We start from the raw sequence: 25921 nt of genomic DNA on the forward strand, positions 1-25921 counted from the left end.
AAAAACCTAGCTCAGCGTGAGTTGTGAGTACTTGGTATTAAACTAGGTGCACAGACTGGGATATGAGTATTCGAGAATTTTAAAGCACATTCAAAATATACCAAACGTTCTTGCTACATAGAAACAAATGTTACAAAATTTTCATATAATTTTCGATTACTTTAGGAAGTCTTTATTAATGTGGGCAAAAACGCCACCTCGTGGATGCTAGATCTCCTAAAGTAGGTTGTAAAGGGCAGGGTGAAAGAGTGCTTAAGAGGTGTAAGGGAACGGTCTTGAATGTGTGATAGCTACAAATTATAAGAGGCGTTAGAAAATAATTATGACTATATATTTTAGGGAAATGGAATTTTCGAATATTTTGATTACAGCATTAGATAAGTCTGCATTTGTTTATACAATATTGCCTTCCGTCTACATTTCTAGAGTAAGTCATTCAGTTTTCAAAAACAGATTTGACTTCTCACAATCTCAACATTATTATTGATGCTTGTTCGCAGCTCAAACCACTGTGCGCCGGCGTTATAAATTTTTATCAATTTAACTAATAAACTGCACTTAATTTGTGTTCTTGTTTTTATTGTTGTTTCTATCAAGTGTGCGTCGCTCATTAGGTAGCTCTATGGTCGCGGCTGCCGTAAAAATCAATAATAATTTACAGAGATTTTTAACATGCCATATAACAATTTTAGATAACCACGCTCTGTGTGCTGTATGCGCTCGAGTGTGTGTGTGTATGTGTGTGTGTGTGTCTGTGTGCTTGCGTGTGAGTGGGCTTTTGAAGCTTTTGTGTTTGCTTGCCTTTTTGTTTGTCGGCCCACAATAGGTAAATAACAACAAAGTTATAACAAATTAGATAAGCGGTTTATTAGCGACGATACCGTCATAGCAACAACTACAATAACAACAACACCAAGAACAAAAACAATAACAACAACAACAAAAACAACAACAACAACGAAGTGCTGCACAGTGGGCGATTACTTGCCATGCTACAAGCAATTTACTCACACTTTATAATGCCAAAATTTAAGTGTGTGTGTGTGTGCGCGTGTGCACATGTGTTAGTGTATATGTGTTTGTTAGTGGATATGTAATTCTTATTTTTCACACACTTTTTAATGGCTCATAGCTTTTGTTGTTTGCATCTTGAAATTAAATAGTGAGACAGAGAGAAAAAGAGAGGTATAGAGATAGAGAGATAGCTAGACTTAGATATTTGGATAAATAGATACAGATAGATATAAGGAGAAAGAGAGAGAGAGATATAATAAGTTTGTGATTAATAACTAATAGCGGAGAACAACTTAAACGAATTGACATTTAAGCCAGAAAAACATTAAAAATATTTTTCAATGTTAAGCTAAACTTAAATAATTTAAGATCTGAATATTAAATTTGAATAGTTTATTAAGTTTTCTTGTTTGGTTTTTCGATTTTTCTATCTTGTTCCTTTTTTTATCATTGTTTTCTTTTATTGACTATTTATTCAATCAAAAAAGAATTTCCAACGGTGTAGCACCTATTATGATACAAGGTATCACAAAGAGTAAAAGGGAAAAGTAAAGCACGATATGAATTCCCTACGAATGGCAACCGTTCAATCCGTCACAATATAATTTAGAAGCATTTAGGTACTACATACGAAATTTCTTTAATGGCCTTTATATTTTAAAACTAATTTTATTGTACTGCATTTCCATTTTTCCTAATTAATTTTGCATCTAATTTAAATCCGTTATTTATATGCACGCATTTCTTTTTATTCTATATTTATTTACTAACTACTCTTATATATTGGGCTGTCGATTTCCGTTTGTTTTGCTGAGGCGCGCATAAAATCTTCCAACACTTTTGTTTATTTTCACGTCCAGAAATCTAAAAGAATAAAATCTAAAACAAAACAAGCCGAAAACAATCATATAAACAAGCTGAACAATTTAAATTGCTGGGAGATGTAGAAACGGAAGTTTGCATGAAATGTACTCAGTATAAGAATTGAGAATATCTACAAGTAGGCTAGCCTTAAGTGGAGTTCAATAAATATATTTTGATTTTTGCTCTTTTCTTTCGTTTTAGGTAAGTTTATGTTGGTATTGGTGCAAAGAGTTCTTAGCATGAACCCAGCTGTAAGTGTTAACTTTCAAATACAATATTGAATCTTTATAAAGTGCTAAGTAATTTTGAACAACAACTTGAAGAGTTTGGGCTTGTGTGTGTGTGTGTGTGTGTATTTGTGTGGACCATTTGAACTGCAATTGGCTATCGAAAGAAGTCACTTTGATAGCGCTGGAAAAAAACCACATAACTTTGAATGCTAAGTAAAAGTAGAACGTCAATAAGTTATCGTTTGTTATCGTGTATCGTATCCCTTCCGTATGCTGCTGCCATTGTTGTTGTTCAATTTTCGGCATATTTTTCATGTCATTTTGCATTTGACTGTCCTTGAGCGAATGTTGAATGTATGTAGGAATGTATGTATATACACATATATATATATTTATATATGTTTAAATTTGTTTTATATGTTTCGGCTTTCTGCTGCAATTGAATTGCAAATATTTGCGCTACAATTTTATAGCATACCAAAGATAAATAAATGAATTCCGTGTGCATTCTATTAGTTTACAAATGAACAGTGACAAAAGTTTCAATTTGTGTCCATTACGTATACGACGCGTGTTCATTAAACCGCCCACGAAACTAACAAGACCATAAACCACACATTAAATGTATCTTACGGATACACATAAAGTCGTTTTCCGCAAAACCAGCAACAACTACGCCAATCTCTCGCTTTGACTGTCTGCCACTTGGAAAACTTTTCTGCTCAGCTCTTGGCTGGTTTGCCTTCTTTAAGCTAAAAATAATATTTACGATTTCATTTCTTTTTCATGTTTGTGCTTTTCTAAGTTCTTCCTGTTCTTCCTATTCTAATGGCCGGACAGCGTCGCTTATAATTAGCCGCTACGTTGGGGCGGCGGGGCGTTGTCTCCTGTTGGTCATAAGTCAATAGTTGGCGACGTTTTAATGGCCCCCGCCATGTCTATCTGTGTGTGCTAATGAAAAATTATGAATTTATGCTACGCGTGTACGGCCTTTGCCATGCATTTGAATATAATTCATGTTTACGACGCCACTTAGCCAGAATTTACAAATTAATGTGGCAGCTTTCCGTCAGCAGCCTCCACTTAATGCCAGCATTTGTGCATTCGCCACTTATACGAGCTGGTTTCACGTTTAATGCAACTTTTATTAGTTGTTTTGCGTTTGTACGCCTAATGGATATTGTTTTATTAATTGAATTTCTGCATAGACCAAATGGGAACTAGTGCAGAATATGATCCAAATTCTTTTTCGATTCTCGAAACATTCAAAAAAAGTCCCGATTCAAATATAGAATCATTTAACGCTCTTGTTGTTATAGAGTAGTAGTTAAGCAATTAATAATTAAATATTTATTTCTAGGAACTGCCAGTTTTACGGACCTAAAGTTCAATCTTGAAAACAATTTTAACGATTTATTTAATTAATTACACCGTAAAATTTCTTGATAGATAATCCGATTTGTTCCCACACTCTCGTAATCGATTTAATTTAGTTTTTGGGAATCACAAAATTCTAATAACAAATTTTCTATGGGTCAAATTTCCAAGAAACTACCCTACCTTAACTAAATCAATTGATAAGATTTGCTGTGAATTTAAGATTTAAGGCTACACATGTATAACAAGCAATGCCTAAAATGCAATGGCTAAATATTTGTAGTATATTAAATTCTTTTGTATTTATATTTTGCACGCATGATCCAAAATCGTTTGAAATTCTAGCAATATAAAATGTTTTGTATATATATATACGTACATTTGTGAGAATTAGTAATTATTTGTTAACATAACCGGAAACATGTCCATTGAATTTCGCATATAAACAATGCAGAAAAATGCTTTAAAATGTTGTTTTAGTTGTATTTTATTGGCATAATTAGAGCAACGATTTGTGAATGGCCCACTACAATTTGCCACATTAAAGCGGCAAGATATCGCCTAATCCCGCCCAAGATTTATACGACAACTATATAAATTGTGTATATGTATATTTATATTTATTAAAGAGGCGCCGTATGCCATTCGTTAGTTTGCCATTTGCGAGCTTTAAAAGCTGACAGAGATGCGAAAATAAACACAGGCGATTTCTTTCCCTCTCTTTCACTCGTTTTCTTCTCGTAAACACCCACACCTGCGGTGCGTTTCTTTTATTAGTATAGAGAATAAATGTTATTCTAGATTTGGTTTATTTTATTTGTACACTTGACCACTTGGCGCTCATAAAAAATGGGATTTTAATATTTTATGCACAGACAATATAACATTTTCACAGAGGCATTTCTTTATATATTTGCGTGGGTCGTTGGAGCGTGGCCAAGTTATGCACTTCTTTTGGGCGTCCAAAAATAAACCGCGACGTACAAGTTTTTAACAACAAAAATAAACAGAAAAGAAAAGAAGACAGCGCGTTGTCAAAACGCGCATACTCTTGCTGATACATATATTACAAATTTATAATACTACATTTAAGTAATCCCAAGAAAAAATAAATTTAAAAAATGTATTGTTACTAAATAATTTAATCTGCGATAGACTATTTAAATGTCAACTAACTTATTGTTGTTGTCTTTAAACACCAAGAGATTACTTTTCAAATAATTTATTTCTGATCAGATTTTGCTTCATTTAATGTTTCAGAATATGACTTCTAATCCTAATTGGAACATTGTCAGTTGCAATGCGTTGCACTTGTGCTGACAAGATTGTGTATAATACCCTACGCTAGAGTATAAGAAATAGATATAACATACATATAGGTAGAAGTGTATGTATCAAAAAATATTGTCTGTGAAACTTAAGAGCGACGTCATTCTAAATTGCGAGAGCTTATGCGTATAAGATGTAGATATAAATATATGATTGTGTATATAAACTATACATATATCTGTGTAAAACGCTTAATTAATTTACGCTGATTATTGATGCGCTCGAAGTGATCTATTAAATCATGTAGAGCGGGCGCTGCTAATGTTGTGGGCTCACCTGTGAGGCGTCTTGCGGTTTATATATATTTTAAAATAGCCGCAATGAAAACTTGTATGTATAGATATATGTGCTTGGCACGTTGTGGCTATCAATTAGACGGGGCTAGACTAAATCAATTGCGGCAATTGTGGCAATCAATTAGCGTATCGATTTGTGTAAAGCGAAGACAACATTCTCAGCGGCAATTTGGTGCTCTTCGATTTCGATTTGCTGCCTTTTAGCTAATGAATTTTGGGGCGCCTAGCAAAGTTTGCTCAAGCATAATGAGCTATTATGATGCCTGAGTTGCATAAAATCAAGCTGCATCCACATGCCGCAGAATATGGAATTAAGCAATGTCCATTTCGCATTTCCAACGCTCACGTGCCACAGTCTCTAAACATATTTCTCTATAGATATTGCATGTACATATATATGTATGTGTGGCTAACCACATTAAATACATACCAACATACCAGCCCACATTTACCTGTCTTTCAACAGTTCTTAGTCTGCACTCTCATGCATGTGTGTGCCATTGTGTGTATGTGTGCAAGAGCAATTTGTATGCAATGCTGCTGCTGGCTTCTAGCTGCTGCCAGCACGTTGAACGAATGCGCCTCAAGTGCACTGAGGTTGCGACGTGAACATAGAAGCTGCTCCCGCCAGGGACAGCTGCTTAGCGTTGTGTTAACCTTGTTAAAGAGCCGCCCTTCGCCACCTTCTGCTGCCAACGACCTAAGCGACCGGGGCGACCTATGCTTGCATTTGAGTTCAACCGGAACTAATGGAAACTCACATTGATACCTTACAATTGCCTTTTGTGGCGCTTTTATAGCATTTCGATGCCATAATTAACATATATTGAAAATTATATTGTAGCTTACAGCTATAACCCCGATGCTTATAAAACTGATTAATAGGAATATAGAAATTGGTGTGTGGTTGCTCAAATATTGAAGGCGTAAGAGATTTTAGATAGTAGAAGTTTTAAGGCAGGGTTCAAATTATTATGTTGGGGACAATTCCCTATGCAAAATATCTTAAAATCAAATTGGTTTTTATTCTTTAATAGTTGAGCACTTCTATGGTATATGTGTTGTTTCGAGAACATGCGTTCCTAGAGATATTCTCCTTGGTGCATTACAATGTGTAGAATGCGCATTGTAACAGTGAGGGCTTTCAACTGTTCCCTAATGTTTCCAACTAAAATGGTCTAAATTTGCGATTTTAAGAAATTAATTATAAATGTATAGTATTTAAATAATACTATTATTCATTAGAAATAAAGCAATTTTAAATTTTGCGTATTTTGGAGTTTTGAATCATCATTAGAACTGAAACATTCTCTATACCCTTCTGGACTAGAGCCAGTGCAAGTATATCTTCTAGCACATACGTCGATTTTTAGACTTTAGGCAGTAAAGCACGTACGTACGACTCAGATATTACATGAAGTAAAGATACAATATATTAGGTAGCTTCTCATGCTAACCCGCTAGTTGATTAAAAATATATTATTATTTGCATGTCCTCTTAAATAATTTTATTGGATATCTTCAAGTCAAAACTCTCTCGGCTAAAGCATACAAACTTGTTTTTGTATATTCGCAACCCACCGGGCGAATCATCAGCGAAAACTTACACATCGATGCATTTTTAATTTGATTGCCCATAGCTGTGGTGGAGCACGCTGTGTGCGCAGGAAATTCGCTTAAGTGTACAGCAAAATGTTAAAATTAAAAATTAATGATCTCCTTCCGCCACACATACCTAACCGCAGAGCACTCACTTGACCCCCCTAACTACCCACCTGTCCGTTGAGGTGAGCTTGGCATAACAAAATGGTAAAACCAAAAAAATTGTAGAATCCCAAAAACCTAGAGTTGCCACTAAAGAAAAAAAAAAAAATAAAGAAAAACTAAGCACTTTGTAACTTGACTCAACTTTGGAGCCACAGTGAAAACACGTGGAAATATTTTGGATCAACTGCAGCAGAGCGGAATGTATTTAGCAGTACGTGAGGCTGCTTCTGGCTTCTGCTCCTTGCAAGGAATCGTAATTTGCAGTTATCATTTATTTAGGCATCCATTAACGCGCACATATTGGTGACCAGCAGCAGCTGGAGACCTAACCAAAGCCACACTCTACCTGAGATGTGGTCAGTGAGGGGGGATAAGCGTGCAATTGCTACTCAACTGCGCTAGCTAGCAATTACTTTTGAGTTAGTTGCCTTAATAGAAATTCAACGAGCGTATTTTGTTTGTCTTGTAGTCATCCTGTACCTTTGTTTCCCAGGGTACATTTTGATTTTCATAGGTAAATGTTGGAGCAACTTTTCTGACGCACTAGCCTGGCCTAACGAACTTGTCCCGCGGCGAATGCTCGTTCGCGCGAGTTTTGTTTGCCCAACGCAAACTCAGCCTGGTGGGATGCTGGTCCTGCTGTTGCCGCTACAAATCGATTATGAATTATTTGACTTGAAGAAATGACTTATGAGACTTCCTGCAGGACAAAAGCGTAAAGCGTCTAAAGCGTAACGCACAATGGCCACTTGCCGTATCCTTAGCATTTTATCATTGTTACATATGTGTAGCTGACTGGCTAAGCGGGTGGTTCGTTGATGCCATGATAAATGTTTCAGGAAATAAGAAAGCATGTTGCGGCTTGAAGCATTCATTCTTGTGCGTTATCATTCAGTAGGGAGATAAATGAGTTCAAAACGGTTCTACAAATAAAAATGTATACCCATCTTTTTCTTGACTTCTGCAAGTCAGCTCGCAAATATTTACTTATGTTTTATTAAATTTAAATCAAATGCGAGTCGAAAGCCTTTTTTGTCAAAGAGATTTTTACAGAAATGCATTTATCTATAGTTTAGCTTAGCTATTTTCTTTCCAATTTGTCACATGTAAGTTATAGCTGGATGTCAACCCTGCCTTACCTTTTTATTGTAGGGTATTGTCATATATTTTCTGAAAAAACTGGTTCAAAGTATGCTGTGGCCGCATATTTGCTTTTCTCTGGGCCCTTTGACACAAATAAATTAAAAAAGTTTTCTTTTTTTTACATGGAAAATAATTTGTGCATTGTTACTTTGATTTATGTGTTATTCCTTTGATATAATTTTAATTTGAATTCAATTTTCTGCTCATAAATTATACACGATTAACACACAGACACAAACACATCTCTTATTTATATTCTTTTTCATGTTATTAATTTAAGTATTTTCTCTTCATTTTCATTTCAGGTAAGTTTGCACTACGACGAGAAAGAAAACGTAAGTTAAACCGCACAACTCCAGCTACTGTCCCATAATTTATTTGGTAATTCGACTGTTGCCAACAAACTGCTGTTTATTTGAGTGCTACTTTTAAATAATTAATGCGCAAAGTAATCGATTTTCATATTAATTAAGATTTATTTCATCGTAAGTCATTCGTAGAAAGAGAAGCACCAAAATGGGTAGAAAAACAAAAAGGCTGCTAATTTATTTCCCTAGTTGCGCATTTTTATAGTGCAATTATCACGCCCGTTGAGTGGGTCACTCGCAAGGTCCAAGCTCAACGCTGGCTCTGACCTCTGATAAAAATCTTATAAATTAATTAAAGAGCCCCAGAGTTTCCCCCCCCAACCTCGAAAGCAGCTATTTAGACAGTTGATTAATCGCCTAACATATTATGTTTTCGTAATGCGTGCTTAGCGCTGCCTTTTGTTTATGCCTCTACGTCTGTGTGTGCATGTGTGTGTGTGTGTGTGCGTACCTATCTTTTACATGTGTGTGCATGTGCTGTTGCTGGGCAACCGCTAAGCCAATTAAGTTGTCGGTTTTTCGGCCGCTATTCAAAGTGTCATCAATGGGCTAACAATTGGAAATTAATAGCCAGCCAATTTGCTGTCGTCTTTATCGTTAACGTATCCCTTTGAGTCCAAATATCTTATCCATTTGCCATTTATTTGTGGTATAATTGCATCATTCAATTTGCTTTTGTTCCCATTCAAGTGGCACTTGTGGCATTTACTGTCAAGTAGTCGCAACTAATTTGTGCACCTTGCGTTTTTAACGCCTTCAACTTCAAAGCATTTCATGGTGACTTACATCAGACGTGGCAGACCCTACAACTGCAAACATTGCCCTCCACAGCCACCTCTCTGGGCCGTCTATCCTCAACTCAAACATAAATCTCTTTCCGACGGCTCTGAATGCATTTTCAGCTCAATCAACGCAAGGCGATTCAAGTGTGGGCAATTTACTGTTGCAGTGCATTTAGCGGGGTATGATCGTGAAATTATTGATTCTTTTATTGTATAAACCTGACACAGCTCTCTAAGCGCATTGAAGCTTTTTAGACGCTCTGTAAAATAGTAGTTTTTATAAAGTTCCTTATAATATTTATGGTACTCAGATCTAAGTAAGATGACATGCTGCAAATATAGCACATATTTATATATAAAAAGTGTAGTACAATTTTTGTTCGGTTTGAAATTGAGTATATTTATTAAGTTTATTTTTTGTAACAAGAATACCTTAAATTGCAAACTTAAGCTAGTTATATGTGAGGAAAAAATTGCGTTGAGACTTAAATTTATTTAGGCAAAAGTGGACCATAATTTTAAGTATATTGATGTAGTTTTCGTGAATTTTAGAGCATCCTGCTAGATAGTTCCTGTGGATGCCACCGTTTGAGTCTTCTCTTTTTTGCCCCAGAAGGCGCTTACTGGAGCTTTACAGTAATGGGACACTTAGTTTTTCTTCTACCAGGAGAAGCCAGTCGTTTTGCTAGTCAGTTGAGATGGAAGCGAAGGTGCTCAATGTATCGTGTGGCATATTTGACGAGTAACATCTACTTTGGGAACTCTTGAGTTCCTCACATTTGCACCAATAACGTGTACCATAAATAGAAGTGTTATATATTTCTTTAAACGGGTCTCTGAAAGTATTCGGACAATCGTTTATTTAAAACTATATATGCGAGCAATCGTATTACTTGGCCAACCCTCGAAACTTGCAGTCCGCTGTGCCTGAGATGCTCTCTAGCTGGCTACTCAAGATGCAGTTGCCCGGTATCATCTCTTGACATCTCTATCACACCCAGGCGTCGCACCGTTCGCTTTTCCGTCACCAGTTTTTTTTACTCAATTATGAAAAGAAATTATTAAGTGCTAGCTGCGCTAAATTAGTGCGCAATTGAGTGTAGCCGTATTGTGGGGCATGGGTGTGCGACAGGAGCAGTGTGGTGTGTGTGTGTGTGGTTGGGAGGGAGGTGGGGCTTATATGGGTATGCAGCTGACTCAGTCGCCTGCTGGCAACTCGTGCAGTTCGTGCAATGTCTTTTGCGGCTAGTCTGCCTGCCTGCCTGTGGCCTGTTGGCTCATATTTTTGCCTCCTAGTTTCTAGGCAGCTTGGCACACGTCACCGGCGCGGGAGCTGGGTGTTAGCTGCATGATATAAATGGCGCACATTTTGTGCATTTCATTTGCGTGATTTGCCAGCCAAAATGTGTAGCATTTTCCTCACCCATATATCGTCAGAGTCGTCGCATTGCTGCTGCTGCTCCTGATGAGAATGATGATAATGTCTGGGCTGTAAGTGACGACCTGCCCGGCCACTTTTGTGGCATGAGGCAGTCAGGCGGCAACAGGTTGCACTGAGTAAAGCTACTTAAGAGAGTTTGATGCTTTATTTTATTTTTTTTAATTTGAGTAATGGTGTGTGTTCTGGATACGTGCCAGAATCTTGTGTTGTTGTCTGCAACATCACCCACCGGTGGGCCGATGCACTCGTGTTATCAGCAAAGCTGCTAATGAGGCATTTACATTCTTACGTAATTCTTAAGACTCTAGCGAATTATTTCTTAATTGGCTGCGACTTTACCAACTTGCTAATTGCACATTTTTGCTTTGATGGCAACGCATAAAACACACGGCTTATCCGATCATCGTCTGCGCAACCCGCTCGTCACATATATGTGAATTTAAGTTTTACGATTCTTCAGCAATTTGAACAAGATAAACAGACGAAAAAAGCGACTGTTGCCAGAACGACTTTTGCGAAAGACTTGAGCAAATAAACAAAACAAGCGGCAGCCAAGGCACAAACAGCGACCCACTCATAAAAAGCCAGCCAGACACTCCGCTGGCCAGGCGATGAGACACCATCAACGGCAACGGGCAGAGGCGGCGGCAGAGTCTCCTCATCCTCCTCAATACTGCCAACGCCAATGGTTCAAAGCCAGAAATCAGATCAGATCAGCAGTCGGCGTCGCGGTAAGGGAGAACGTCAAACGCAAACGATAGCTAAATATTTATGCATGAGAATGGAAATTGCTGCAGCGAATGAAATCAACATTTGATGATATTCCTTGGAACTTGAACGAATGTTGTTAATTTTTACACATATATATTTTTTTGCTTCTCCAATTTTTCTTTTTTATTGTTTGTTATTTTTATACAGCTAAGATCGTGTGCTTCGTTTGTAATTTAAATGGTTCGACTCTAGACAAAATTTGACAATAGGCAAGAGGGAATTTGTAAACACTTAGAAATAAATTTGTTTACGGACGAATTAAATTTACGAAGGGAAAAACTTGATAATTGATAGCCTCTAGTTATTATAAAAAATAAACTTTCTAAGAACATTTTTGAGCCGTCTGGCGCTATTTCAATTTATTATTCTCTATTCTTGTTGGCATACATCTTGATTACTATTGAAAGGATTTAGTACTTCTTATTAATATTAAAAGTATGCTTATTCACATAAATTCATAAGCTAAAATATCAAACATCTCTGACTTCAAATAACATAAAATATATATTGGCCTGATTTGTACATTGTTTTTTAATTTATTTGGTACAGCAAAGGTTTTTTATACCGGTCTCTCACAATTCATATGCAAAAAAATGATAAATAATGAACAATAAATAATTTTTCAGATTTCATAATTTCTGTAGAAAATTTCATGGTCATTTTATAAATTCTAGCGTAATTAACTTAAAAAAAAAAACAAACTAAGATCTCTTATTTTTGGAAATATTAATTTCCCAGCGACCAAGAGTGCTGTTTTTTTTTTTTTGGATATTATGTAAATCCTATTAGTGTATTTTAGATCTAGATACTCCTAGTCAAATAAAGTGCTGTGTTGCTAATTTTTATAATGTGTCTAATTCACTAACTAACTAATTGATTTAAGCTTACATCTGTTTATTTTTATTGCAATCACTAAACAATTTTAAGCAGACATTAACCACTTAGCTGAGCAGTTAATTTTAAAGCGATTACGAACAAGCGTGAATGATTTGCAAAATAGTATAACGTCCAGACTCAACGTTATTGTATTGCTCGAAGTTTCTCGTCCGCTTATTATGCGGCGCAGCAGAGCAGATCATTAACACACTGTGTATGTGAGTGCGTGCTGCGCAGCAAAAACGCCAAAAAAAAAATGCACGAAATCAGTGGCGACAACAAAATCTAAACAATTCCGCCACATGTGGCGGATGCGGCGCAAAAAGGGAAGTCCACTATTAATGCCAGCCAATAAAAACTTAAACAAAAAGTAACGCTTTCATATACAGCTTAATGATTGCATTCGCCGCACAGCTACTGTGCAGTATGAAAAGTATCTTTAAGATACGCTTGATGACTATATGCGGCAATGGGGCAATCGCGTGTGCATCATTATAGTGTGTGTATGTGTGTTTGCGCAGTCTAGAAATGCACTGTGCATAGAATTCGTTGTCGGCCGTTGTCCAACTGGCACACATTACAATGAATCAATTGCTATGAAGCCGCTTGCGACTGGATAATATTATGACGCTTTCAATTATGCTTAGCCCCAGTTGCTCGTGCTCTCGCACTTTTCACTCCATATCAATTGCCATTTAGCTGAGTCAGCGATCGCTGCAACCGCTGCTGCAGCTGCTGCTGTTACTGCTACTGTTGCAAACTTGCACATGAGCCAATTTCCGTTGGATTGCATTATAACAGTTGCCAGTTGCAGTTTCTGGCGTGGTTCAGTAATTAAACAAGTGTAGTTTCAGTTGGATCCGTTTAAAGCTTTGGGGGCAAGCGTGTGTCTGAGTTTTGCACATTGTTTCACATTTTATGAGCGTGAAATTTAATTAATTAAAACTACACAGGCGTTCGCTGCGTACAGACAGCCAGTCAGGCAACCAGAAGGATATGCGAGATTTTGCAACTCCTGACACCATGGCTCACCCATGTGTGTGCGCGTGTGTGTGAGCCAGCCAATGCGCGTTATCCAACACTCTACTGCTTGCATTTGCCTGTCCCTAACATGTTGGCCGACCTGTCAAGGGGCGCCAGCTTTTCATTTAGCGCTGCATTGTCCGAGATCACTGTCCAGGTTAATAGTAGCCGATTGCGTGTTAATGTGTGTAACCAAGTGGGCTTGTGTGTGTGTGCGTGTGTATGACCGTTTGTGCTTAATTATGAAGTTTTGCCGCCATCGGCCATGGCATTGAGCGCAGTAAATCGGATTTAAAAGTTTTTGATTGTTTTCGTGGATTTTATTTTGGTACGCGCTAAGCGAGCTAATCATGAAAAAGTTAAAATGATATCAAAAGTTTTATGCATTTTATTTTAAATATTCGAAAGTGTAATTTGCTAACAAATTGAATCTGTTCGTTTAAGAATAACAGAATACATATTTTTCTCAGTTGTTGTTGCTAAAAATTAACAAACCTTTAGAGATGAGACTTTCACAGTTTTTGGGAGAACCGGGAGAAGGGATCCCGAATATAAAATATAGTTATTGTGTATGAATATACTTGTTACAAATTTTGTAAATCTAGCTCTTACGAATATATGTTTAAAATTTCTAGTCTATAGCTCTATACGGAATGACGGACATGGCTAGAACGATTCAGATTTTGTATCTGATCAAGAAAACTATTCCTTCTGATTGTTACATACATTGTTACCCTTTTTACATTAAGGAAGTAATATAACATAGATATATTTAATCAGAAACTTCAACAAAACCGTCAAATGCTTAAGAATTAACGAGAGATGGAACAAAAAGATAAACATATAAATTTTCTTAAGAGAATCATTTAGCCAAACAGTTAAACCAACATTTGTTTGGAAATGTCATTTCTGGTGTGATATGCGTCTATTCTGCGTCTCTTCTTCAATGATAGCACCTGAATGTCTGCTTGGAAAAAATATGGCTTCATATTTCATAATGAAATTTGTGCAATTTCGCGAAAGCGCTTTTCTGGCTGCACCAGCTGCTAATGAACTACACTAGATTGCGAGTTGAAAAGCCAGGCAGTTGTACGTGTTTCTCTGTGCAGTTGTCTGCAACAACTGACGCCCTTAACTGTGCTTTAAAAGACAACCGCCGTATTAAACACTAAGCCAGCCAACTAATTGGTCAGCTTGTGCAGCCAGTTACACGTGCGTTGATCACATATTTGTGTGATTGTGTGTGTGTGTGTGTGTAGCCTGTCAAGCGGCATCTATATATCCATTTATATATCCATGCATGGGCTAAGCTGTTGGCTTTTCGGGCTATATACACGTCACAAGTGCAACAGCTAAAGCGTAGACCATTCAACACGTCAGCCAGCGGCTTAACTTGTTGCACGCAACCAACCAGCCGGCCAATTGCCCAGCTGGCCAGACAGACAGACAGACTGACTGGCAAGTTAGTCAGTGCTCGCCAGCCTTGAGCCTTGCGGATGGGGCGTGGGGCGTGGCCAGGCTTTGCTAAGCTGACAGGCGAAGCTGGGCACTTGACTTATGAGCTGGGAACAAGGCATAAAAAAGTAACGCTCATAAATTATGTAAAACTTCAAAATTTTGTCGCCGCTACAACTGTGCTGCCCGCACGTTGGACACGTTTTCTGTCAATTTAATTCGTAATTAGTCACGGCCACTTAAAGGTTCACCCCAGCAGTCCGCTGGGAAGCCGAGCGCTTTTCTTTAATTGAAATTGGCAGCTGCTAACGTTGGGCCAACAATTTGCACGTGATTTCATTGCTAATTATTGGCTGTGGCTGCTTCGCTCTCTCTCTCTCTCTCTGTGTGTCTCTGAAGCAAGCATCTGATAATTTAACTATGACAAAAGTGTCACTTGTAACCAGTTCCCATTGTTGGCTACGTGTTTAATGTGGCTTTCAAATTCACTTACCTCACATACATAGCTCTTGGCCCATACAGCAGCTATTAATAGCTTAACGCTAATCAGACATCAAACATGGAGAATTCTTCGATAAACTGATGACTGGCCAAACAATTGCCTTCGAGCAGGCTTGAGGCAGCAACTATTATGTTCATGACTGAGCCAAGTTGCCGCAGCTGCCAGCTGCAAAGCTAATGAGCCATGGTTAGTTGTGATTAATTGCTGAAAGCTCCCAACTGCAAGGCCGACAGCTATGGCAAGTGTTTGGTTTCCTTGAGCAAAGCGTTTGCTAAACGCTGAAAATCAACCGCAGAGAAAAAAAAATTGCAAGCAAAAAAAAATATATTCGAGAAAAAAGAAACCTTACTTTATAAATGATGGCCAGCTTGTAAAAATTGTTGCTTCTATTTATTTATTTTTTCTTCTTTTTCGGGTTGACCATAAAAATGGCAACAAGTGTGTCCCAAGTTTCGTTTCCTCTCGGCGGGCAGAGCATTAAAAGTTTGCGGCCGCTTCACATGTTTTACGATTTTGCTCGTTGTGGGTCTTGGGGCCATTTTATAAGCAATCGAGAAAAGTCAACGTGGTGCATAACGAAACACAGATACTCTGCAGTATAAGTTTTTAAATGGGCACAGCTATTTTTATCATGGCAACTGGTTAGACTGGAAGCGTAGATACGTTGTTAAAAATATGTTTGCTCGAGCCCGATTTCCCTTAGTCAAGCTATAAAATAATGAAATTTTATAACAAGAGTAGCAAGATTATACAGTATCTATGCTTTGAATACATTTAACATTCTCCAAAAATTTGAGTATCATAAAGTTGTGCAACAGAACTCAAGGAATTCGGCATATAAATATACACACATATAAAATCCGGCATCTATTGTCAGTTGTCGCATGAGAAAGTTATATCTATGCTAGTGTATGCATTTCAATTGTCTGGTCATATAACAAGGCACTGAGTAGTAGTTGCTTTTATTATATAATTTCATTCAATGTTGTTACGTTGTGGTTACGCGTTTTGCTGCTGTTTTTCGTTGTTGTTGGTTTTTGCTACTACAGCTGCTGCTGCCGCTGCAGCTAGTGGCAGTTGTAGCAAGTTGTAACTATGCCGGCCGGCAGCCGGTTAAGTTGTTTGACAAGATTTTCCACTTGCTTTAACCGTCTGCCATTTGCTTTGATGAGCTCATCGGCAGGGCAACCACATGGTCGCGATCAGCTGTTTAAGAGACAACAGGCACAAGGCGAACTCTATGGAAGATCTTTTTTGTGCAATTCTGTGCTGACTTTCAACTTGAACCCATCCGTTGGAAACTTTTCGTGCGTTTCGTAAACGTGCCTACAGTTCGGTTTCGACAACGCTGTGGCACTTTTTGAGTCATTAATTTGACGATGCTAAATGAGAATTTATGTGTCTGCTGCAGCGGCGTTGGCCAAACAATTTCTCATGCATAAACATTTTTCAACGCTGACAGACAGACGCGTCTGCCGAACCGAGCTGACAGCGACTCTTTCTGTAATTCAAATGTCATTAACACTTGTTTGCAAAACTCGGTCTGACCAAAAGTTATGGAAAAAATGACTAAAAAGTAGTTAAAATTAAAGGCAGTATTTCCATAACTACGACTGTACAACACATTAATCCATGTTTGGGCTGCTCAGCACTTCTTTCAAGATTTGACAAATTTATTATTATGCGATTGTTGTGCTTGTCGCAGGGGCTCCATAAAAGGACTGTTGCCATGGATCTTACAACAAAAATATAGCTTGTAAATACAAATACAACACGGGCAGATACAAATAGTAGTATAGATACTGCAGATGCCGACAAATAAAAATGCAGATAAAACAGAAATTACAGACACCGATGCTAACACATTCACAGAGTTTTTAAAAATATAGATACAATTACATTTACTGCAGATACATTTACATGCAACTACAGATACAAATAATGGCACAGATGCAGATACAAGAACTGATAGACAAAAATACATATATAAAAAACTACGGCATCATATAGATTCAGATAGAAATAAAATTACTTCACATCTAGGATACATATATAGATACAAATACAACGAATACAGATACAGATACAAATAGAGTTACAGTTAGTATATATACATATTTGATATCGATTGCACAACCGGTTGAAACAAGCTAAGGCTGCCTTAAATGGCGGCAGTTATTAAATTTTAAGAATTGTGCATTTATGGAAAACCTGAACTCATGTTTTCAACCCCAATTCCAAGACATACATACATACATACATACTATACATATATATAAATACAGTCAGACGTCACTTGATCTTTTTCGCATTGCATTTCACACCATAATGAAGCTCATTTATTATTTCTTTGCGTTACGTTTCACTGCCTGCCATGCCGTCAAATAAAGTCCAAATGAAGAACGACAACGATAATTATGATGACGATGATGATGATGATGATGCTGATATAGAGGCTGATCAGAATAAGAATGAGAAGAGTCTGACGATGTTCAACTTCTTTAGTTTAGCTGCACGCTCTTTTGTGCCTTTGGTGCCTTTGTCTCCGTCTCCGTCTTTGTTTTTGATTCCGATTCCGATCCGGATTTTGCGATTCGCACTTGACAGCTCAATTGCGCAGTCGCAACTTGGACGCAACTCCAGCGCTCAATTCAGTTCAAGGCCAGCCGTGACTTTTACTGCTGCGCTGCTGCTTCCACAGAATCTTCAGCGTTGCGAATCCGCGGGCGACTCTTTAGTATGCGCCAGACGTGGTTTTGTGGCAACAGCAAACTAATTTCATAGAAATGTTCTTTTCTGTAAACTAATTTACCAATACATGTGTGCGGGAAAACGAGAAAACAGCAAAGCAAACAATGTGCTCGCAACGTGCGTCCATTTGCTTAGCGTTTTAAATTGGCTGCCTTCGGCACGGTTTGTTTTGTTCATATACCCGTACCACCAGACAACAATAGAGTATTTCACGCTTATATTGAAATACGTGGTCCATATGTTTTTTGGAATAACTGCTTATAAGATATATCAGCAAGCGATTCATCTTTCAGTAAATATACGATTACGTCGGTGATATCGGTGTTTCGTTTCTGCTTGCTCATCTTTGATCTTTCAATGATAAAAAGTGCTTCATGTTTGCGAAATTTCTGAAAAATAGGCTGCATATTCCCTTCTTAAAACGGGTAGAAGTACTCTGCTGCAAGCTTTTTTTTTTTATTTGCTGGACAAGATCGCCACGGAGACTTACACAAAATCGTACGTTCAGTTTTGATATTGCAGTTAAGAGCACAATCAAAATGTATTTATCTTTGTCGCTTCCAACGCTGCCACCGCTTTTCAAATTTAAGTACATCTCGGATTGAATGATCTTTCCGGGTATATTTTAGTCGTTGATCTATTGAGTCATTGTCTATTGGTTTTTGTGTTCGCCTACCGGCGCAGTGCATAAGTAAAATATTTGTTTTGGGTGTAAGAAATTGCTTAAATGTACAAGAGAAGAAGACAGAAAAGGAAAAAGAAACCATCCACTAGCAGAACTCACATATGCACAAATCTCGTGAGAGGCAGAGGCATTTCAAATATCATCAGGTGTTTTCATTTAATTTGCGAGAGATGTTTTCTGGAAAAATGGAAAAAGATAAAAATTCCTGTGCGGTCGACGGCGAGCACTCGTGCTGGCAGACACTCGCAATGGGATTTGGCTTGTTGCAAGAAGTAAAAGTAAACATTGCGGAGATTTCTAAATTCGAAGAGAGGGCTTTTACTTTTTTTTTTATTTTGCATCTGGAACTGCACAAATAGAGCTAGAGTATGGTTTAATTCAGCCATTTGTTAGCTAGCTTTCTAGTTAATTAACGCAGCACACGAGTTGTCAGCTCGCAGCTGGTTCAGTTATCAATTGGTTGGTTTCCATTCATTGACCAAGTGCAGTGCCAGAATTGTGTATGCTGGTGCTGCTGTTGCTGTGGCTCTGGCTGTTGTTGGTGCTGCAGGTATAAGCCAGTCTGCGAACTGTGCAACCTGATTGCATTGTCACCTAAACCATTGTGCGTTGACATTTTTAATTACACACAAACACAAGCTGTCAGTAAAGAGATGGTGGGGTGGAGAGGTGAGTTGGTTGGTGTTCCGAGCTGGTAAATGATAAATGATAGCTGCTTCGCTGTTTGGGGTAGCTGCAATATGCAACACGCATACGTCATGTTGCCTGCTGCACTCTACTCCATCAAGTCTGGAAGCCAGAGCACTGCCTGTCAGGCAGTATTCCTGGCCAGGCTTAGGCAAAGCCAGGCATGCAGCATTACATGACTCGAATTGGGTTTGCGATTGGGCGTGTGTGGGTGCCGCCGAAAGAGGCATAGGCGACGAAAGCATCAAAATGCAAAGCAAACAAAGGCCCAGGCGGAGACGTGTCTTTGTGTTCTTCTTTCTGCTTGTTGCAGTTTTCCACACTAATGCAATTTGATGCGGCATAAAACCGCACAAATGCATACACCCATATCTTCGCACACATGCAGCACTTTAGTCGCTGAGCCAACAAAAGCCTTGGCTGCTTTGGCGCTTGCGTTGGCGGTTTGTAAATCCTTAACAGAATGGGATTTTCAACACATTTGCTGGTGCGCGCGCGTCTTTTGCATAGTTTTAGGCGTTGCCTGCGCCACGCTAAGCCGGGCATTTGCCAAGACGGCAACGGCGACGCCCGACTACATATCGGTCGGCATCACAAATGCATGGCGCACAAAAGCATGCTATTATTTTGCTCGCTCTTCGCCTGCCTCTTATCATTATTATCTGGGTGCTTCCGTTCAATAGCCAGCATCAGCACCGACAAACACCAACACCAATGCCAGCATCAACACAAACTCCAACACCGTGCACTGAATTTATGCAAATGCTGCATTTTGCTTTTCAATTTTGTTCGCCTTACAATTCCCTTTCACTGTACCGACCCGGCAACAAGTTGCGCTCGGCAACTTCTTGCCGTGCTTTCCCAGCGCATTAAGCTAGAGCGAGCGCACGGTTGTGGGGATTTGTGAGAAATATGGGTGCCATTCTTTGCATAAAGTGCCGCTTCTCACTCTCTCACTCATTTTTGCTCTTCATCCGCTTATTTACTTTCACTTCTTTCTTTCACTTTACTCCTCATGCCAAATCTGCACAATTCAGTTTACAATTCTAGAGTTACATTTGTCCGTTGTTGCCGTTGCTGATGCTGCTGCTGCAACTGTTGCTGCTGTTGCTGCTGCTGCTAAGTGTCACAAATCTCAACGATTTTAGCTTTTTAATGCGCCTTGCCCTGGGGCTTCGATTGATGCTGTGCGTCAAAGCCCTTGAGTTGCTTTCGCCAGTGCCGTGCATGAGCTGGATTTATGGTATTGACTATTTAAATCTGTGGCTTTTATCTTAAATACATATATGTGCATTTTGCAGGTAACCTTTATTGCACTTATTTCGCTCATATTTAAATATGTTTGGGACGAGTTGCTTGATTTTAACTATACATACATATTTTGAATGTTAAGTCTCTTAAAGACCACTTTGTTTTTTGTTAATTCCAAAAGTGTTAAAAATTATATTATTTTTAATACCTCTCGATTAAATCAATTCTGTTGCAATAGAAGTCCTCTCTCCTCCTGACTTATATATTTGAATTCTTGAACGGTTCCATCTATTAAACATTGCAATTATATATTATAAATAATAGTTCGATTCTGCTTAACTTGTCATTTTGTGAACTTCGCTGCAAATTAGTAAAAATTAATTTCAAATATTGCTGCATTTTACTGATATGATATATATAAAATGACTTGCTGCTCTTGTAAGCCCATAAAGTAAATATCTTCTAGATCAGCATCAGTTGATATAGTCATGTCCGTCTATCTACGAACTAATCTCTAAGTATTAAAGCTATCGTCTTGCAGGCAACAATAGGAAACAGGAAGCGGGCGGGTCGGACTATATTATATGCCTTCCAAACGAGTATAAATACGAAAGTACCAAAGGTTATTCGAATTTCTTCCCGTTGTCCCAGGGGATGAGATATCCAAAGTCTGAAATATTCTAGATCTCTGATACTATACGAGATACTACATCGTAAATTTGTTTCATGTTTTTAAAAGTTCCAAAATATGCTACTTTCATAATTTCAAGTCTCCAGTTTTTATAGTTACCAAACTTATTTAATATTCTAATAATAAATTCAATGTTTGTGATATTAGTAAAGACTTAATTGGTGGCAAGAAAATTTAAAGTTTTCATTAGCATAATTTACTATTGAGTTGAGTTAAGCGCTCTTTAGTACCTGAGTAAGCTGTAGTTGCAGACCACGCCCTGTGGCCAGGCAATCCACCTGTTCATTAACGTGTGCGGCATTGTGTACAATATCAGTGCCAGTGGCGAAGCGTTGAGACCGCCTTCACCCCGCTCACCCATACCCAATTGCCAATTTACGTGTGCAAAAATGTTCGCTTCATTTGGTGCGCGGCTGCCACAGCTGTTGTTAATGTTGTCGGGGGCATTTGTTGTTGTTGTAGTTAATGTTGGCATTGCCCTAAAGCTGTGCGGTGCGCATAGTCAGCCGAGCGGAAAATGCAACGGCAAATGCCATGAACTTGTTGCAATGACAACACCGTGACAGGCCGCTACTTAGCTTTGGGCTATATGCTGCATGCTGCATGTCCCATGTTGCATGCTGAATGCAGCATGATGCATGCAAGTTAACAGCACATTAATCATGGTATGGATCGCATTTGGGATGCGATGGGCCCGGCAGAGGCCCCAAAGCAAATTGCAGCACAAGCCGAGTCCGTTGCTGAGTGTTGCACGCGTCTCGCTCTTATTGACTGGCATTTATTACGCTGCTTAAATGCCAAACGTAGCAGCCACAAAAGCTGGACAAATTAACGCGTGGGTGGCCCGCCTGGCCTGGCTCTGGGTCGGTCCGGGTCATGCATCAATGTCATTGCCGTTGCTCGTTGTTCAACAGTTGTAACTGCAAATGTACTTGCAGCAATCGTACTTCTCCATGTATTCATATGGTTGCCACATGTGTGCCAGTTGTTGCTGTTGTTGCACGGTCTCATTGCTGCTGCTGTGTCGCGTGTCTCCATAAAAGTACACACACACACGAGCAACATTGTTGGAAAGTCAAGCAACGTCAATTTCCGTTTGTTGTCGTCATTAAAATGCAAGCGGTCATGCCTGGCCGCACTTTGCCACTCACAATTTTCGATAGGATGATGATGTTCACGATGATAATGATGATGACGATGAAACTGCTGCCACTTTTAGTCGCTTAAGTTTCAGAATTCTATTAATTAGTTGTGCCGCGCAGCGCGTGCAAGCGACACTTTTGTAGCACTTAAAGCAATTTGCGCTCACAACTTGAAATGTCTGCGTAAACAAACTGACAGCCAGCTGACAGACAGTCAGCCAGCCAACAACTGCGCTGAGCGACTAAGTGACGAGATGTTGCCGTGTAATCGATACTCTTTGATGAGTGCCCCTTTGTTGCGCTGTCAAAATAGAGCAGAGACCACCTTGGCGGTAATGTGATTAGAAATTTTGTTTTTCAAAATCCAATCCATAATTACTCACAAATTGCTTGAAGAACAAATGAAGCATCGAAATGAAAACTGAAACCAAAATCAAGGCCGGAAATTGAAATGTTGTAATTGCAGGAATGCAATGCGACTTGCTGCTTCTCTTTCGTGTCTTCTCCTGGCGCGTGGCAAAGTCGCCGTCCAGATGGTTGTTGGTGTTGCTGTTGTTGTTGCCACTGGTAAAGCAAAGTTTTGACAGCATTTGCCACTTTGTCATGCAATTTTAATTTCAACATTCGCGTTGCGTTGCGTTGCGTTTTTACTTTGTAGTTGGTCTCAAAAGCGCTGCTCGTATTCTGACAAAGTCGAAAAGTTTTTATTGGTGGAAAAGAGAGAAAGATGGAGGGTTGCTGCAGTTATGATTTACTTGCCGCACGCTGCCCCGAAAACGAAACGCAGCGCAACGAAATGAAGCCATCAAAAACGTTGACGTCGTTACGCAAAAGCGGAAATGACAATGATGATGACGCTGACGCTGACGACGATGATGATAATGTTGATGATGATGCCAAATAAAATGTTGGGCAAAAGTGCAGGCAATGCATGTGCACGCAATGGGAATGCGGCTGTGATTTGTGCTGCCTGGATGCTGCCGGGCAGGACCTGCCGCTGACGCTGCTTCTGTTGTTGCTGCTGCTATTAAAACGCGTGAAATTGAAAAGGCGAAAAATTGCAATGCCAACGAAATTGGCAAACTGTTGGACAAGTCGTATTCATTGTGGCAGTCACAAGGGAAAGAGAAAGTGTGCAATGGCTAAAGCCTGAGCCAGAGACAGGGGCAGCAGCGACTGGAAACAGTTGATGTGGGGCAGCGTGCTAAAAGCTGTCAGCTATTTGATGGCCGTGTTTGCCGAGCACAGTTTCCTGACCAGCTGCTTGGCCCGAACAACGCAAATGCCATGTTAAGCAATGGCTATCGTAAAAGTCTCCTTATATATGTTTATATAAGTTTTAAAGGGTTTCTGCTTTTAATCCAAAGTTTAGCGGCAAAAAATATTAACGACTATACTAATAATGCAAGGACAATAATTTGTGGCACCTTGTATTGTCATTTAATTGGGGATTTCCAATGGATAGAAAATAATAAGTAATTTTTTGAGTTACTGTACAATTATTGATAGCCGTTTGAATCAGGGCTGCAAACCAAATCTAATTCAAACCAACTTTCTGGGTTTTCTCGGAAAATCAGGTCTTGGCGCTGGTCTTAAATTTCCCTTAAGAAAATATAGTTTGGTTCGAGTTTTGTTTCGGTTCAGTTTAGGGTTTGGTTCATTTAAAAACTAAATATGAATATTGAGTGTGAACTGGTTCGGTTCCAATACTTTTTGAAACCTTGGTTTTTTATCGATAGCTTCGATATTTGATAGAGTTGCAAGTTTCAAGAAATTTAACGTACAGAAATCATGGTTCGCGCCGATTTAGTAGATTTCTTCGATAGGGTTAAGTGCTGAGGGGGAAAACCAGACTGCGCAGTCTTCCATAAAATTTCGTACCATCTACAATTTACTTTGATTATGAAAGTCGATTATAAAAACCTCAGGAAATATTAAATGTCAGTAGTGACAGACGGATAGCCTGTGTTACTGTCAACATTAAAAATTTAAACAATTACTGTTACCAGGATTACTTTAGTTCTATTATCGCAAGATCTATTCTCCTTTTTGAAAAGTAAGATCACTCAATAATAAATATACAGTTATTCTAGCCTTAACAACACTCTAAAGTCTATAAGCCTTGAAATAAATAGAAAGCTTTTTACGCGTGAATCTCGATGCAACGTAGTGCTTCCCAGCTCCCGCCCAATTGATCTCACCTACATTATTTTACACTCCATTTACTCAAGTCAACCAATTAACTAACATGTCTTTCTCTTTGCATATCATTTCTATTCACAGGTAGCGACCATGATGTCCTGCCCCCTACCTATGCCATTACCGATACCGATACCTTCAATACATAAAACTGAATTCACACCGGTTCACATTGGAGTTAAGGTGAGTTCTACTAAGCTCTCTAAATAATCCTAATGATGCTACGAGCGCACACGAGGGCACTCGTTGCCCCATTATGAAATAGTAAATTAAGCGTATAAATGCGAATATCATGCAAATCGCGACCTCCGTGGCAAAAAAGTCAACAAGTGGGGCAAAATGTTATATGTAAATGTTGCCGCTAAACTGGCACACAAGCCCAAGCGCCAACACCAAACACCACCCGTACCACAAGCACCACAGACAGGATATGACAGCATGTCGAGTGGGGTTGCCTCATTGTTGACATTATTGCAAGCACACTCACAGACACAGGCACAGAGATATTTATATATACATCTATATGTATATATATATATATAAATATTCACCCAGATAGACAACGGGAACTGAATATAATGGGCGCTACTAAATCAAATTGTTGCTTGCCAAGATGGTGACGGGTGACGTTCCTCATCCGCATTCACACACACACACACACACACACACACACATCCTCATTTGACTACGACTTTAATGCGCAGTGATCACATTTTAATGATACCAAAATGCAGTGCCCGCATATTCTCGTTGTTGTTGTCGCTAAGGAATAATGATGTCAAACCTGTGCTAAAGGCGGACTGGGGCTAGGGGTTAACATTGTTGTGGACGCGTCATGTTTGATAAATGCTGCAGCATATTTCTTGATTTTGTTTGTCCTTTCGTTTAAATGCCACACATAAATCTATTTTTGAATGAAAGCCACTGCGTGGCGAAACGTGGCGTATGCGCAATATATACAAATGTACATGCATACAATATTTTTGGCAGTTTTTCCTCTTTTTTATTGTCGTTGCTCTGTCTGTTTTGCTTTTATCTGAAGGAAACGGCGCTTATTGTTTGCATAATGGACGCTCGTTAGCGCGGTGTGTGTTTGTGTGTGTGTATATATATGTATATATATATGTGCGATTGTAAAGACTCGTGCAGATCCTTAAAAGCAAATTTTTGTAATCTCGCAGAAAACGCTGAAACCAATATATAGATGCGTTTTTAATTTGTTTTACTTAAAAATTTATTTTTCATCTCGCCTAGAAGGCTTGTCAGCAGCTGCTGCT

At 38.8% G+C, this 25921-nt stretch overlaps 1 protein-coding gene and 1 long non-coding RNA gene across 15 annotated transcripts in view; one reads left to right on the forward strand and one right to left on the reverse strand.

The window, feature by feature from the left end:
* Positions 1 to 25921, forward strand: part of heph (polypyrimidine tract-binding protein 1 heph) — a 165232-nt gene that overhangs the window by 14995 nt on the left and 124316 nt on the right. For 7 of the 14 annotated variants that reach the window (XM_064694767.1, XM_064694768.1, XM_064694771.1 and 4 more), the window contains one exon: positions 24729 to 24827. In XM_064694767.1, coding sequence (XP_064550837.1) covers positions 24738 to 24827 — 90 coding nt within the window. In that variant the 5' untranslated portion in view covers positions 24729 to 24737. Of the gene's footprint in view, positions 1 to 2079; positions 2130 to 8325; positions 8356 to 24728; positions 24828 to 25921 lie in introns of those variants that run through there. The other 7 variants (XM_064694760.1, XM_064694759.1, XM_064694764.1 and 4 more) reach the window with 3 other exon arrangements.
* LOC135436982 (uncharacterized) lies at positions 9640 to 11383 on the reverse strand. Its single transcript, XR_010437636.1, has 3 exons — positions 10594 to 11383; positions 10064 to 10514; positions 9640 to 10006 (listed from the first exon to the last, which is right to left on the reverse strand). It is a non-coding gene; the product is annotated as an uncharacterized LOC135436982 (long non-coding RNA).

This window comes from Drosophila montana, unplaced genomic scaffold (genome assembly GCF_035044405.1).
Source record: "Drosophila montana isolate Dmon_TW-CO22-7 unplaced genomic scaffold, ASM3504440v1 contig_3733_1, whole genome shotgun sequence".
In the NCBI taxonomy this organism is placed as follows: domain Eukaryota; kingdom Metazoa; phylum Arthropoda; class Insecta; order Diptera; family Drosophilidae; genus Drosophila; species Drosophila montana.